Source organism: Vombatus ursinus, unplaced genomic scaffold, assembly GCF_900497805.2.
Source record: "Vombatus ursinus unplaced genomic scaffold, bare-nosed wombat genome assembly UNPS02014814.1, whole genome shotgun sequence".
Taxonomy (NCBI): domain Eukaryota; kingdom Metazoa; phylum Chordata; class Mammalia; order Diprotodontia; family Vombatidae; genus Vombatus; species Vombatus ursinus.
Window position 1 is genome coordinate 5,371,664 of NW_020954592.1, and position 16,839 is coordinate 5,388,502.

General features: G+C 38.0%; 1 protein-coding gene across 2 annotated transcripts in view; it reads right to left on the bottom strand.

The window, feature by feature from the left end:
- The window catches only part of ARHGAP6 (Rho GTPase activating protein 6), a 640,842-nt gene that overhangs the window by 322,419 nt on the left and 301,584 nt on the right, over nucleotides 1-16,839 (bottom strand). The window contains exon 1 of one of the 2 annotated variants that reach the window (XM_027835418.1): nucleotides 7,530-7,927. The exons of the other annotated variant lie outside the window; for it this stretch is intronic. Within the exon in view, the coding sequence (XP_027691219.1) occupies nucleotides 7,530-7,574 (45 nt within the window). The 5' untranslated portion in view covers nucleotides 7,575-7,927. Of the gene's footprint in view, nucleotides 1-7,529; nucleotides 7,928-16,839 lie in introns of those variants that run through there. 2 annotated transcript variants of the gene reach the window in all.

A 16,839-nucleotide genomic window follows, 5' to 3' on the forward strand; every position in this document is an offset into this window, starting at 1 on the left:
ACAAAGACCAAATTATGGATGGATTTTATCTTATAATTTTTAAAATTCTCTTCATCAGTTATATATGGTTAATGAGAACATTAACTTGTTTCAAACAGTCTTTATCTCTTCATATTCATAAATAAAAGTTCATAGTTAAGGGGGAAAAGTTTTAGCCCTTTGCTGCTGAAGAGCTATGCCAAGGTTAACCAGTGTATGTAGGAAAAAATCAGGTTACCAGACTGTAGTCAGAAACATGGATCTGGGGAAACAAAAGCAGCAAAGAGGAAGTAAGGTCGGGAGCACAGGAAGTCAAAATCTGGAAATTGCTGTGTGTGTGTTTAGTGAGTGTCCTGTGTGATACTTGGGGCACTTCAGGAGTGTGAACAGCTCACACAGGCTCACATGCTGTCTCTGTAAACCTACAGGAAGATAAGGTAACACTTAGTTGATTTACCAGTGAGGAAGCGTCACATGTAATTTTCCACCAAGTAACATTGTACTTGAGAGCCACCAGCCCAGTGATCTTTCCAAAGTTACTTTGACACACATACAAAAGATCCTCTATAGGGCACACATTCTGGTCTTCTACCTGAACTAGGAATATAGCCTCAAATAGCTGGGCACAAAAAAGAAACTCTTATTGACTGGGTTCTTTCATATGCGTGCATACATATATACATACCTGCATACATACACACATGCAAACATGCATGTACTTATGTTCACACATACATATTATATATACAAGCACAAATACACTTATACAGCCACACATACATATAAGTACATATGCATACCTATATGTGTTTTTGTATACGTATACATACACATTTGTATGTATATGTGTGTGTTATCAGCTTTTTGTAGTAGCCAGAAAATGGAAACAAAGTAACTGTCTTGCTATTGGGGAATAAATAAACAAATTATGCTATATGAGTAAATCAAAATATTTATTGTGCCATATGAAATAACGAAATGGACAATTTCAGAGAAAACTGGGAAGATATCTATGAACTGATACCAAGCTAAATAAGCAAAATAAAGAGAACAATTTATACAATGATAACAGCATTATAGAGAAAAACAACTTTGAAAGGTTTTAGAACTTTGACCAAAACAATGATAGCCTCTAAATGGAGATAAAGCATGCTATTCACCTTCTAATGGAGAGGGGATGAACTTAAAATGCAGAAAGAGACATACATTTTCAGGCATGGCTAACATGGAAATTGTTTTACTGAACTATGAAGATATGTATTGAAAGATTTGTTTAGAGGGCTTAAAAATTTCTTAATTGAGGATAGTGGAAAGGATAGGTTAATTTTTTTAAAAAAACTTGTTACTTGAAAAATAAAAAAACTTAAAGGAAGTATTGATAAATTTTGGGGAAAAAAACGTCAGTTGGATAAGAATTCATTCTGGGAGAAACTGATTAGAAAACAAACTGATTTAACATTGCTGCCATAAAATGAAAAATAGAGATTTTGATGAACATTATAAGATAATATAAGTTCAGAATTCATCTGAAGGGTCAGTTTGGCCAAGAACTCACCCAAGTAAGTTTAGATATTATTATGAGGCCACTTCACTTAGGTTGCTAGGTTCTCCTTGAAGCTGTATTAATTATTAGTTGTGTGACACCTTGGTTCTATCAGAGATACATCTGAAAAGGGGAAAAATCACTTAACCTTCTTGTCAAAGTAGAATAAATAATCTGGATCTATCTCTTGGGGGCCGTAGGAAGAAATAATATTCATAAAGCACTCAGAAGATCTATTTTAAAACAAAAGTAGTATTGCTGATATTCTCATATTAGTCTAAGGGTTTACTGATGTGATTTTAAATGTGTAACTCCAATATAAACTCCATGTATTGTAATGAAATAAGTCATATGCTGCATGATCTTGGCAGGAAATTGGGGTTTGTAATATACTGTTTATATTTTGAGGGAGTTGGAATCTGAGAAGAAATCTGGAGGTCAGTTTAATGTAATCTTTGAGATGAATCCCTTTTCAGCACTAGCCAAGTCATTTGACCTGTGATGAAGTTGCTTCTTTTGTCAATTGGGAATAACACAGTCCCACTCCATTATTATGACTGAGAGGAATAATTTACCAAACTTCAGAACTTACATTATGCCTCCTGTAATCAGCTTTTCTTTGAAATTTAATAGTTTACCCCAGTTAGGATTTGTAATTTGTCCCCTTTTCATTGCTTCCTCTTGACATTTCTCACTGTGATAGCACTCACATTCTCTTAAACATATGGTTACTGATAGTCATAATGCTATGAACATAGTAAACCTTCAATAAATGTTCTTGAAATAAATTAAATGAAGAATGAAGCTCAACTGAGAGTTGATGGGACTAATACTTTAAACTGGGCATTGCACTTTAAGCAGATTTGAAATAGAATTCCTGGGTCTACATCTATGCCAGATTATAGGTCACATTTTTATATGCCTTTTAAAAATCACTCTTTTTTAAAAAATTATTTTATTTTTTAATTTATAGGCTCAACCTCTTGGACTTCTTTTTTGCTTTAAGGTTTATAAAGTACTTCCCTCACATTTGTTTTCTAAGGGAGGCAACATGATTATTATTATCCTTATTTTACAGGTGAGGACATCCAAGGTTAGAAAGGTTCTAATTTACCTAAGATAAATCAATCAACTGAACAATCAACAATCATTTTTAAATGCTTACTCCGCCAATGACACAGCCAAGTGGTTCAATGGATATAGTAGCAGACTTAAAGACTGGATGTCTTGAGGATGTCTGCCTTAGACATTGGCTGTATGACTCTGGGAGAGTCTCTCATTCTTGGTATCTTCACCTATGAAATAATAGTATCTACCTCCCAAGATATTGTGAGGATCAAATAAGATAGTATAAGTAAAATGTCTTGGGAACAAAACTTAAAATACCATATACGTGTTTGCCAATGTTACTCTGGGGCCAGGCATTCTCTGAAGTGCTAAGGTTAGAAAGACAAAGGTCACATAGCAAGTGTAAGAGTCTAGGTTGGACACCAGCTCTCTTGCCTAAATAAGTGCTTTCTTCGTTCCACAAGAGGACATTACCTCTGGGAGTTAGAATCAGATAGTTTACTTGACTAATTCCACACTAGTCAAACCTGATAATCGAGTCCTCAGTGTACATTTTTTTGGCCTAATTTGGCCAATTATTTTAATGGAACTCAGTCTTCAATAATGATAAAGCCAAAATGAAAAATTTAAGAATTGTGAAAAATACCCGTTTACTAGTAATAACCTACACAAATTAGCTGAAGATATCACTAGCATTACAGAAAAGTCCTCTACTGACTTCAGTTTCAGCCATTTGTAAACAAGTAAACTTTAATCCATATTTTTTTAGGAATCTAGCTCTACCTGTTCTTAGCCAGTGTAGCTAAGAACCCAATCACTGACAGCAGGCCAGTCTGGAAGTATTCTTTTGGGTATAATGTGACACACTAAATTCGTTGTGCACTGTATCTCCTTGATATAGCAGGTCTGGTAACTTTGTTAAAGCAAGTACCCCTACTGGTCCTTTGATTCATATGAGAACTAAAATAACAACCTTTATCTCCAAAAGTGTAGACAGTCCTACTTTAGAATTACATTGTGAATCTTCTGTCTCTGTGATCTGAAACGGAGTTTTTACTTGTCTGTTAAATGATATTCAAAGTGGTAATTTAGAAAAAAAGAGAAACCTCAAAATTTAGAATCTTCATTAATGATGGAAATATTGAGTGCAGTTTTCATTCCTAGGCTTAGTCAATTTTTTAAAAAGCTCACCTTGAATTCAGAATCAGTTGATAATTACGAACTAACAAGCTTTTCAAATTCTTTTTCCTTCTTGGATCAAATGTGTACCTTATACTTTGGCACAAGATCTCTGGTTCTCCTGTTTCAGCTCCTTTCTCTTTGATGCTAATTTGCATAAAGTTCTCTTTTCCCTACTTATTCAACTGAGAGCAGAAGTGGTGGTGGAGTAAACATTCCTTGACCCATGAAAGAGAAAATCAGAGAAAACTGGGGCAGCAGGGGGATTCAATGTGTAGAACACTGAGCCTGGAGTCAGGAAGACTTGAATTCAAATCCAGCTTCAGATACCTACTAGCTGTATTACCCAGTGCAAATCACTTAACCCCTATTTACCTCAGTTTCCTCATTTGAAAAATGGGGACAATAATAGCATTGCCCTCCCTCCCAGGGATATTGTGAGAATCAAACAAAATAATAATTATAAAGCACTTTAGCACAGTGCCTAGCACACAGTGAATGCTACATAAATGTTAATTGTCATTTTTCAGTGCTTAGCATAGCACTAGCACATAACAGGCACTTCATAAATCCCCCTTCTCTCCCTTTCTCCCTCCCTTCTTTCCAATTCTGTCTCTGACACTAGTCACATGTGTGTCGGGAGCCTGTTTCCTCATCTGTAAAATAAGGATGCTATTTATATAATGTTTATATCATGTTTACAAAGCTCTTTCAGTTAAACAACTTACTGAGGTAGGTATTACTTACCTCATTGGGTTGTCAGAGGATAAAAGTGAGATAATAGATATGAAAAAATTAGTATAACAAACTACCAAGTATTATATAAAATAGGATGTGATTTATGGAATTCTGTGTTTTTAGTTCTTCATGACTTGAAGTTATGTACATGAGAAGAAAAATAGGATATTGATGGCAACTCCAAAAATTACTCTCTCTTATCTGATTATTTCTTTACCAAATAACTAGACTTTAGACATGAAACCAAGTTATGCAGAATAGAGAAATGAGAAAGATGACTGAATCCTATAAGGAAAGGAATAGTGTTGAGAAACTGTTCCAAATGAATGGAATCTCTTATTACTGAAGAGACAGAACACCTTAAGGACATATTAGGGGTAATCCTTTTCAATGAGAAAGAATTTTTTTCAGAATATTTTTGTAAAAATCAAAAGCAAGCTCCTGGAAATAGCTAAACTAAAGTGCAGAAAATAGACAAGGAGTGACAACATTAGATGACAGATTAAGTGACACAGAACTTTATAAATATGGACAGCAAGTGGTCATGCTTCAAAAAGAAAATTCTTTTGAGTGGCACTTCATCTGTGATAGAGACCTTCCGAATACCTTTATTTTGTCTAAAGTTTGTATACCAAATGACCTAAGACCTCCAGTGTAATTTTGATGCTTCTAGCACTGGAGAGGGTATATAGAATTTTCCTTCTGAAATCTTCATCCTAAAATCCCTAAATTTATAATGTAAGTGACATTCAGATAAATTTAAGGCAATCAGCACTAGAATAATGCCATGATCTACCATCAGAGGTATGCCTTCACAGGTCCAGAAAGGGCTGCAGTTCATTCTACCACAATTAAGTTGAATTCCAGTGATGAACATTGAGGTGCGGTGGGGAGAGAGTTAAGAGAGGAGAATAATAAATTAAATCTCCCAGTTAAAGTAAATGAGCATTACTCTCTGGTGTGCTCCCCATCCTAAACAACTTCAAAGAGATTCCGGCTTGTTCCCTAAAGTCTTAGATATTTCTTCTCTTGCTCTCAAACAAATTAGGATAAATTGAAACCTATTCAAAATCTGCAAAGGAAAAAAAAAACCTTGAAATGTTTGGGAAAATAAACAAACAAATATGTAAACTAAGATATATCACTGGTAGTTAACCTCCTTCCGTGATTTCCTTTTGTTCATCCTGACCTATACCAAAGAGAAACCACCGCAAATAATGGAGTTAGTGTTATTTTCGTTCTTTACAACTATAGCATTAAATTTTCTGAGATTGCTTTCTAAGGAGATATGGGCAAGAGTAAAACAAAGACGTTGCATTAGGTTGCCTCTGATCTGGGGGTGCTTGGTTTATTTATAAAGATTACTAATTGCCAAAAATTAAACGAAAAACCCTAACCCTTTTTATTTTTCATTTTATAAAGATTACCCCATTGCATAAAAAGAAACCTAAAACATTGAAATAAGCTTGCAAAGAATAAATCTTAAGAAAATATTGGGACATCTCTCAACATTTCTAAGTAGTACTCGCATTCTAATATTTTCTTCTTCCAAAAAAAGTGGAGGTCAAGCACTTGCCTAGGCCAATATTAAATCCGTAAGGAGAAGCAGATTGTCATTAAGGAAAATCTGAAAGTCCAACATGAATTCTCCATCATATGCCTGGATTGAATCACGGGACACTAGGAGCTCCCCAAAACTTCTGGATCACATAGACCAGGTTTTCAGTAACCTGTTTTTGTGTCAAGGACCTCACTTTTGGATCTAATGAAGTCTAGGGACCTCTTCTGAGAATAACATTTTTAAATGCAAAAAATAAATAGTATTACAAAAGAAACCAATTTTATTGAAATATGGTTGTAAAAATATATTTTAAAGAAATCAAATTCTTATACTCCCTGAAATTTATCTCCAGACCCCAAGTTATGAACTCTTGATCTATTCTAAGGCTCTCACTTCATAGATGGGGCAAGTGAGTTGTCCAGGATCGTAAAGCCACTAAATGACAGATAATCCAGGTCTCTAATGTTCAGGCCAGACTGTAGATAGAACAAGCTGCTTCAGACATTGGCTATATTGGAAAAAAATGCTTATTTTTAAAACTTGGAGGGAAACTCATATCCCTCAGAAGAGACGTAAATAAAGCAAACCATTACGTGCGTTATCTATACCCTGCAGCATTTCTTCTATGATCCACTATTTTACCTCTTAGGTCATTTAAAAAAGTAATAAAAAAAAAAAGAAAAGAAAAAATTGACTGGTATCCAGTTCTATTCCTGTCCTTTCCACATATTTGACCAAAAGGCTGAATGGGTTGGTCCCGATTGACTCAGGAAAAGAACCATCAGCCCATTCGGCGTACAAAAGCGGCTTGGAAGCACTGGGAACTCGGTAGAGTCTAGTTTCTCAAGGCGCGCCCCATTTCTCAACTCCCTCTCCCCAGTCCAGATGCATCCAGGCAGCACAAGCTAGCATAAATCGAGAGCCCTCCTACCTTGTCACTAGCCTTTTTAACCAAGAGGAAGAGCAACCATAGTAAAAGCCCTCTTCCTCCAGGTGTGTGCACGGTTTTGTTTGGCTGGACAGAAATTCCTCTTCCTGATTTGTCAGGGGCTCAGCACCTAAAAGACACCTAAGTGAAACCGCAAAGGGTCCCCGAGGGCACTACAGTAACAGTCCAGGGAGCCATTCAGTCGCCGATCTACAGGCATCTTCAACTTTCTGTGAGTGCCCAACAGGTGAGGCAATGCCACGCAAACAGAAGTCCCCTTACCAGATCCCAACATTGGCGAAAACCTCTCGTCCTACCCTCCCGCTGCCCTCCTTCCCCCTCCCCACGCCCGACGACTTTCAGCATCGGCCTGAATTACCCTGGTCTCCCTGCCCACCTCCAGCATCGAACAGCCCAGGCAGGGTGAGGGGGCTGGGGCCAACACCTTCAGCAGCCTCCCTGCGGGCACAAATAGCTCCTCCACTCCCACCCTTGACCCGTCCCATCTTCAGTTCGGAGACTGGACAACTTACCGCATAGTGGAGCTTGGGCTTCTCATTAAACACTGAGTCCCCCATGCTTCCCTCAGAAGCCGAGACCAGTGTCCCCGGGCGTTTGGAGGCAGCGTCTGTAACAGCCTCCAACAGCAGCTGCAGGGGTGCGATCGGCCGGGGCGCTGCCGGAGCACCCGGACTGCCCCCTTTCCTCCTTCTTCTCCTCCACTCCTCCCCTGCTTCCCTAGAAGCGGACAGGGAGAGCGCTCCGGTCCAACCCTATTTCACCACCATCCTGCTGACAGCACCAGCTTTGCTCGCGGTTGAGAACCCGGCGGCTGCTTTCCTATTTTGTTGGTTTGAAAAAAACAAAACACCACAAGCCACCACAACAGAACACACATACACAGACTCGCAGACACGACCCCTCTCACGTTGTGAAGCTGGAAGGGAAGAGGAGGAGGAGGAGGAGAGAAAGAAAGAAGGAGGAGGCTGTCAGAAGCAATGGGCGGGCGTTTAATTCCTTCCGCTCTCTGTGGGCCAGACTTGCCGCTGCTGCTGCGGCTGCTGTTGCCAGCTGTTGGCAGCGGGACCCGCAGCTTCGTTTCCAGCCGAACAACAGGTGTAGGACCAGATCTTCCTACCTGCCGGCTGCCAACCAACCCTGTCCCACCTCCTTCAATGGAAGAGGGATAAGCTTGAGCAGGGCTGGAAGGCTAGTAAAACTGAAGGAATCCAAGTGAACCCTCCTAAAACAGTGGCCCCAGGCCCTACTCCAGCTCTGGGTTCTGAGCCCACTGAGTACCAGGCTATTCCAACTAATGGAAAAAAAAATTTTTTAAAGGATTGCTTGCAGTTTACACACAGCCTACCACTTCTGGTTACCACAAGCGTGTAACTGAACTAGGGGAGTGTCTGCTTCAGGGCCCAAGAGGAGGGAACAGCAGTGATTGCTACCCATGGGGAAGGGCTGTGCTAAGGATTGCAGGTCTTGCAAACATTAGACTCTAGTCTAAGGGACTGTTCCTGGGAGAGGCCTGGAGCTCGAAGGGTACTGTTTAGCTGAGAAGGCACTGCAGGGCATTATTTCACAGAGCAGCTAAGGAGCACTGCTGACTAGGAGGAGGGGGAGCTTCTGGCTTAGATCCGTGAGGCAGGCACTGTAGGAATGGGGTGTGTTGCTATTCTGGACTGGGGATATTGACGAAAGGGCGGGGAGGAAGCGAGAGTTCAAAGATTGAGAGGGGGGAGGAGGAATCTGTTTTGTTCGAGCAACTTGGCAAAACCTTTAAGATCAAAGAGAGGAAGCAACTTTTTGTCAACTCAGAGAATATGTTGGAATGCTTAAAATATTCAAATGAATTTATGATCTCATAGATTTGGAAGTTCTTTCTAAGGATGAAGATCACAACTGGGGTATGCTTGTTCTTCCTATGTGACTCTTGTCCACATCATCTCATGACGCCTATTGCCCAGATTATGGCATGCATTTACATGGAAAACCTATAGAGTTCATCCATAAGTATGTATATTTGGAACAGCCAGTTCAGATAAACTATAAATCGGCCCTGGGTTGAAGTGAAGTAGGAGAGCAGGTAAATAGTCTAAGTGGAAGTTGCAAAGCTGCTTTAATAACTCCGAGCTTTACAGAAAAACAAAGGCCCACCTTTTAAATACCATGTTCTAGGGTGTTGCTATAGGGCAGCAAGACAAAGAATACAGCAATGTTAAAAAAAATTGAATAGTATTGTTAGAAAATATAAGGCATATTTATAGTGAAAAGTGTAGTAGTCTTGGAATCAGCAGCCTTGGGTGATTTCCAGGACTAGCTCTGACACATTTGATGCTTGCACAAATGACTTGGTCTCTTTTGGCCTCAGTCTCCTTATCTGTAAAATGAGAGGGTTGGATTGATAAAACACATTTATATAGCACTTTAAGGTATACAAAGGATTTTCCTCACAACTACTAAAGCAGATGGTGTAATCATTATGACGCTCCAACCCCAGTCTCAATGCATTTGCACATTCAAATCCTTACCGGCTCACTATGGAATTTTTAGCCTTCTTCAAAGCATAGCTGTATGTACCATGTATGATCTCCATGAAATCTTCTAAATCGTTAATGTTGTATTTCTCCTTAAAATTCTTTGTATAACTTTGTATAAATACTTTGTGTCTATTTACCTGCCAACAGGGATATGTGCCTGCACACACACACACACAAACACACACACATACACACACACACACAGAGTACTTATTCAGAGCCTAGCATGACTTAAGTGCTTAATAAATTTTAGTTCAGTGATATCTGTCACTTCGTGACCTCATGGACCATACTGTCCATGGGGTTTTCTTGGCAAAGATACTGTAGTGGTTTGCCATTTTCTACTCCAGTAGATTAAGGCAAACAGAGGTTAAGTGACTTACCCAGGGTCGCACAGCTAGTAAGTATCTGAGGCCAGAGTCTTGTAGAAACAAATAAAAATCAGAGAAACAGCCCCTTCCTTCAAATTCTATCATAAGATGAAGACAACACATCAAGGAGGGAAGGAGACATGTGACATGCCTGGAGATGTACAGGATGTGTTGTAGAAATCAGGAAACAAATCAAAATAATACCAAAGTTGGATCATCAATGCCCAGAGTGTTTGCCTGTATGCCTTATAGCTGATAGTAGAATATGAAAAAGTTTCCCTAAGGAACATAAGACCAAGGAGAGAGAGGAGAAGAAAAGATTAATAAGACTCAGGGGATTTGTATATATTCAACTTTCTCTAGCTTAGGCACTTTTGAATCCATAACAACATTTGAATGGGTATAACCTATTATGGGCTCTGTCTTCTCCCCAAGCCCTTACTTCTCCCTATTCCCAAATTATAGCTCTTTCATACACACACACACACACACACACACACACACATCCACACACACACACACACACACACACACACACCCAGAGATGTGTACATACATACCTTTGAAGACTAAAACTAGAGTTCTCTCTTCCCCTCATAACTATCTAATGATTAATACATTTAAACAATATGGAATTTATTTTAGTGTTTTACAAATCAGAACCTTAGTCCTTTGATCTTTAGCCAGTGAGTGCACCAGCTTAATTTTTAAAATATCAATTACCTGTTGTATCTTTGGTTTTATGAGTGTTCTCATAATTGACCAAGATAACCAAGCTCTCCTTATGAATATATGAACATTTGAGGTATAACTTCTGTACTTTGATATATTTATTGTCAAGTTTCCAATGTTACACTTGGGTGGAAAGAGGTAATGGGTTGTGGCTTTTTTTTGAGTTTTGAAGGGCTTTCTCTAGGAATGTGGCAGTGAGTTTAGGAAAAGAAAGTAGATAATTCTCTAAAATCTACTTGATTCAATTCAAGAAACATTTATTAAATGCCTACTATGTGCCAAGCACTGTGCTAAACATTGGAGATACAAAAAGGGGCAAAAAACGGTCTCTACCTTTATAGAGCTTACAGTCTAAAGGAGAAGATAACTTACAAACAAATATATACAAAGCAAGGTATATACAGGACAAATAGGAAATAATTAACAGAAGGAAGGCACTGGAATTAAGAGAGGTTGGGGAAGGCTTCCTGTAGGAGATGAAATTTTAGTTGGGATTTAAAGCAAGTCAAAGAGGTCAGTAGTTGGAGTGGAAGAGGGAGAGCATTCCAGGTATGAGTGACAGCCAGAGATTGCCTAGAGGCAAGAGATGGAGTGTCTTATTTATGGAACTTCCAAGAATATATATTGGGGAGTAAGGTATAAGAAGACTAGAAAAGTAGAAAGCGGCTAGATTATGAAGGGCTTTCAACGCCAAACAGAGCATTTTGTATTTGTTCCTGGGGACAGTAGGGAGCCACTGGAGTTTATTAAGGTGGGAGTCAGGGAAGGGTGACAGCAAACTTGGGTTTTAGGAAAATCATTTTAGTGGCTGAATGGAGAATGGTTTAGAGAAAGAAAAGATTTGAGGTTGGCAGACCCACCAGCTGGCTATTGCAGTAATGAAGGTGTGAGGTGATGAGTGCCCATACTAGAGTGATAATAGTGTCAGAGGAGAGAAGGGGTGTATTCGATAGATGTGGAAAAGAGAAAATCAGCAAGGCTTAGCAACAGCTTGGATTTGGGATGGGGAAGTGAAAGATAGTGAAGAATTCAGGATAAGTCCTAGGTTCTGAGCTTCAGGGACTGAGAGAATGGTGATGCCTCTATAGCAATAAAGAAGATCAAGGTGGGGGAAGAAGGATTTAGAGGAAAAGATAATGAGTTCTGTTTTGGACATATTGAGTTTAAAGTATCTAGTAAACATCCAGTTCAAGATGTCTGAAAGGCAGTTGGAGATGTGAGATTGGAGGTCAGCAAAGAGATGGGGCAGGCAAGACAGATTTGAGTATCATGAGCATATAGATGGTAAATATATCCTTGACAGTTGATAAAATCACCAAGTGAAATAGTGGAGAGGAAGAAGAGAAGAGGAACCAGGATACAACCCTGGGGGATACCAATGGCTAGATGGGGTAAAGTGAATTATTAGCCCTTAATCCTATCTATTAATTCAAGGTCTCTAAAGTACTTTAAAGGATTTGGGGAAGTTCTAAACGTCTTATTAATTATTGATAAATTTGAAATGTGTTATATTTAACAACGTATTTTATTCATAACTTTTGTTTCTCTGTCACATTCATTATTTAATATACCTGTCCCTTGGACCAGCAAACCATTCCTTTTAACTTAATTTCTTTTAAAATGATGTGTAATTCTAATAACATTGCAAGGAGGAATGTCGTTAGTATAGTAGCAAGTGTGCTGGATTTGGAATCAAAGAACTTGAGTTCAAATCTCAGCTTTCTTACTACATTTTATGTGACTTTTGAGCAAATCACTTAATCTCTTTAGTCTTTGTTTTTTTCCTTTGTAAATACAGGGCTTGCACTAGATAATTTCTAAGGTCCTTTCAGCTATAAATATATGAAAAAAATATCCCTTTCAAATCGTGCAGTATTCAATTTGTCCAAGTGTTTGTATGCTTTTTCATTGGGGGGGGAGGGTAGGAAAAGGGGGAATGTAGCCTGGGATTGCAAGGAAAGATATATTAATTAAGTTCCATGGAGTTGTGATTAATTTATATATATTTTTTGGTTAGCCAGAAAACTTTTTGATTGAGCTTTTATTATCAAGCATCTTTCTGAAATTCATTTGCCCATTTTCTTGCCATAGTAAAGGTAGAGTACACTGAAAATAACTAAATCTGTGTTTGATAATCAAAGATATAGAGTTATATTTTTTTAAAAATCTTAATTAAAAAGGGTAGTTTTTTACATTAAATTAAAAAAGGTTTTGCACAAACAAAACCAATGCAGCCAAGATTAGAAGGAAAACAGGAAACTGGGGGAAAATTTAAAGCAAGTTTATCTGATAAAGGCTTTACTTCTCAATAATGTAGAAAACAGAGTCAAATTTATAAGAATATAAGTAATTTTCCAACTGATAAATGGTCAAAGGATATGAATAGGCAGTTTTCAAAAGAAGAAATCAAAGCTGTCCATAGGCATCCAAAAATGTTCTAAAGTACTATTGATTAGGGAAATACAAATTTAAAAATCTCTGAGGTCCCACCTACACCTCTCAGATTAGTTAATATTACAGAAAAGGGAAATGACAAATGTTGGAGGACATGTGGAAAACTTGGGTCACTAATGTGTTGTTGACACAGTTGTGAACCGATCTAACCACTCTGGAGAGCAATTTGGAACTATGACTACATGGAACCCTGTAAGGGGAGGGGGAGGTCTGTGGAATGGTCCATTTAAGTAAGAACTGGCTGTATGCTCAAAGGGCTATGTGCATACCCTTTAACCTAGCAATACTACTACTAGGTGTGCATCCCAAAGAAATCAAAGAAAAAGAAAAATGACCTGTATGTACAAAAATATGTATAACAGCTCTTTTTGTGATGGCAAAGAATTAGAAATGGAGGGGATGCTTATCAATTGGGGAATGGCTGAACAAGCTGTGGTATATGATTGTGCTGAAATACTGTAAGAAATAGTTTCAGAAAAACCTAGGAGGGCATATATAAACTGATGCAAAGTGAAGGGAGCAGAACGAGAACATTGTAAAAGCAATATTTTGCAATGAATAACTGTGCATGATAGCCATTCTGATCAATCCAATGATCTAAAATAATTCTGAAGAACTTGTGATGAAAAATACTATCTACCTCCAGAGAAAGAACTGATGGGGTCTGAATGAAGATGTAGACTTTGTTTTTGCTTTTTCATTTTTCTTAGTTTTTTTGTTTTTTGTCTGTATTTTCTTTCACAACATGGCTAATAGGGAAATAAAAAAAAAGAAATGACTTGCTGATGGGTGGAGGAATATGTTTAGAAATTAATGAGATTTGATAACAAAAAGTGTCAATAAAAATAAGATGATATAAGCATACTTCATAATTATTTTTTGCTTTCCCAAAATATGTGCTGCAGAAAAAAGAATAAATAAGAAATGTGGATAATTACAGATTCCTGTTGGGTAGTGGTTAATGATTTTGTGGTGTTTAGTTGAAAAGAATTAATATAGACATAATTACTGAATTAGGTAAAAATGACAAAGAAAAAGAAAAGCATTTTGACAGCCTCTTGATAAATATGATTTCCCCTCTGCACACTATTTATAGCATGAAATCAGTTATATTTATCATGTTCATAATTATCAGGAGGATACAAAGGTTGATGAAATAGACTAGGATTTAAAAAAAAAACCCACAATTCAGAAAGAAAACTTACCAATTAATCAACAAACACATTAAATGCCTATAATATGTCAGGTTTTCTTCTAGGCTCTGGGATTCAAAGATAAAAATCAGACAATCTCAGCTCTCAAAATGTATACATGTAGTGATTCCCTCATATTCCTTTTCAGTTTGTTAATTTTGGAGCAATCTAATACATTGTAGTTCCTCCAAGCATAATATTAGCTAGTTGCATGCCTCTAAAGGGTTAAACTTGAAGGCTGACAGTGCAATTTCCAGGTCTTTCTACCACAAACCATTATAGCTTTTACCACAATAAGCACGGCTATATAAGTGGTTGGAGAGCATCATTTAAAATCCTTTTCATTTACTCATACTATCTCATGGTTTTTAGTTGAGTTCCCCTTCATTTAATGCAATCACAGAAGTGCTAGGAAAGATAAATAAAGATCAAATAAATTCCTTTTTATCTGAACTTCATAGAAATAATATGAGACAAATGACATAATAATAATCGTGATAGTAAGACATGAGTACATAAGAGGAGAGCAAGACAAATCCTATGGGAGAGGATGATTACTGACTTGAAGGGAAGAGACCCAATAAACCTTCATGGAAGTCTCAGCATTTGAACTGAGATTGAGAGAATAAGATGAGATTTCATGAGTTGAGGGCATTATTCCAAGCCATAGCAAAAATACAGAGGTAGAACTATTTGACGTGTGCAAAGACAGTGAATTTGTATACAGCATAACACAGTGAAGATGAACAATGTGAAATAAGGTTAGAAAAGAAGAGTGGTACTAGATTATAGCAGAATCTTGAATGCCATGCATAGGAATTTATGTGACTAAGGAAGAGAAACCTGGAAACTGTGTGTAGGCTAAATTAAAGATGAAAGAGAGTGAAGGTGGAAACATCAGTTAGAAAACTATGATTATAGTCCAAACAGGACAAAATACCAATAATTTCTAAATGGGTGACTAGGTGCAATGGTAGTACCTCTGGCAGAAATGGTCAAGTCAAAAGGAGAAGCATTTTCCTTGGTAAAAAAAAAATAATTCTGTTTAGGACTTGTCGAGTTTGAGCAGCTATTCAGGAGGAGATGTTCTATAGAAGAAAAGTCAAGGCTAGACTCTTTGGGAGTTGTACAAGAAGAATGGGATTGCCAAGGAAAAGAGGAGAGGGAGAGAGAGAGAGAGAGACAGAGAGACAGAGAGACAGAGAGACAGAGAGAGAGAGAGGCAGAGACAGAGACAGAGACAGAGAGACAGAGAGATAGACAGAGAGACAGAGAGACAGAGAGACAGAGAGAGAGGATCTTGGGAGAACACCAATATTGAGAATCTGCAAGGAGAAAGAGAAGCCATCAAAGGATAGACAGGATCATTTATATGGGTAGGAGAAGCAGGAGAGTGGTAAGTCAATAACTAAGGTAGAAGACTATCTCCCCCCTCCAAAAAAAAAGAAAGTCTTACTTTTAAAATTGAAAAGTGGTCAAGGAAGATGAAGCCTGATAAAAGGCCAATGGATTTTGATGATAAGGGGGTCACTGTTGACCTTTGAAGGAGTCAACAGATTACCTGTGAAAAAAGCCAAATCAGAAGAAGTTAGAGTGAGAAAGTGATATGGAAGTAGCATACTTTTTCATGAAGTTAGGCAAGAAAGGGAAGAAAGACATGGCAGAATAATTTTGAGGGGTATAAGGACCAAGAGAAGGTTTTTTTAGGCCGATGTTTCTCCATATGGAATTTCTCCAAATTCCCTGGTTAAGCTATTGCTCTGTAAGCTATTTTCTCCTTATCTTCTTGGCGGACCTTAGACAACTGGGACCTCAACATGAGTGTGGGGATGTTGGGAAAGATGAAAGAATACACCAGTTTTATTTTCTTTCTAGTTGTGGCACCCATCCACACCCCAACAGAAGCTTTTGGGACCACAGATGGTAGGGAATGAGGCAAATAGAAAAAAAATTCTAGTGTTCCTAAGGATCACAATAGTGTCCATAAGTTAATCACATGCAGACTGAGGGAAGGGAGTGAGTTCAGAATAGTCAAGGAACCTCCATGGCATTCATATTGGTTTATTGGGCTTGCCTTTGGTTTATAGTTTTATAGGCTATTATTTATGTTATAAAATTTAAATTCCTCAGTCTGTCATTTAAGGCTTTTCACAATCTGGTTACAATCTACCTTTCTAGCCTTATTCATATAGCTATACTTTATACAAGATGCATTTTACTTGTTCTCAGAACTCAATTTTCCATCGCTTGTCTCTGGGCACTTGCTATTTTTCCTCCTTTTTTCTGCTCTAAGTGTTATTGTCTTCCTTCAAGGCACAGTTCAGGTAAGGAATTCTTTGTGAGGGCTTCCCTCATCCCTCAGTGATAGGTATCACTAAGCCATTACCTATACCTGTAATGTTTGTTTCCTCACCTCCACTTAGTTTCTCTGGTATTTTTCAAGTTTCAGGCCATAGCTCATAGCTGCGTACATAGCTATTTACCTGATGAGTCCTCCACTCGACTGGAAGCCCATTGAGAACAGGGATTGTTTTTGCCTTTCTTTGTATC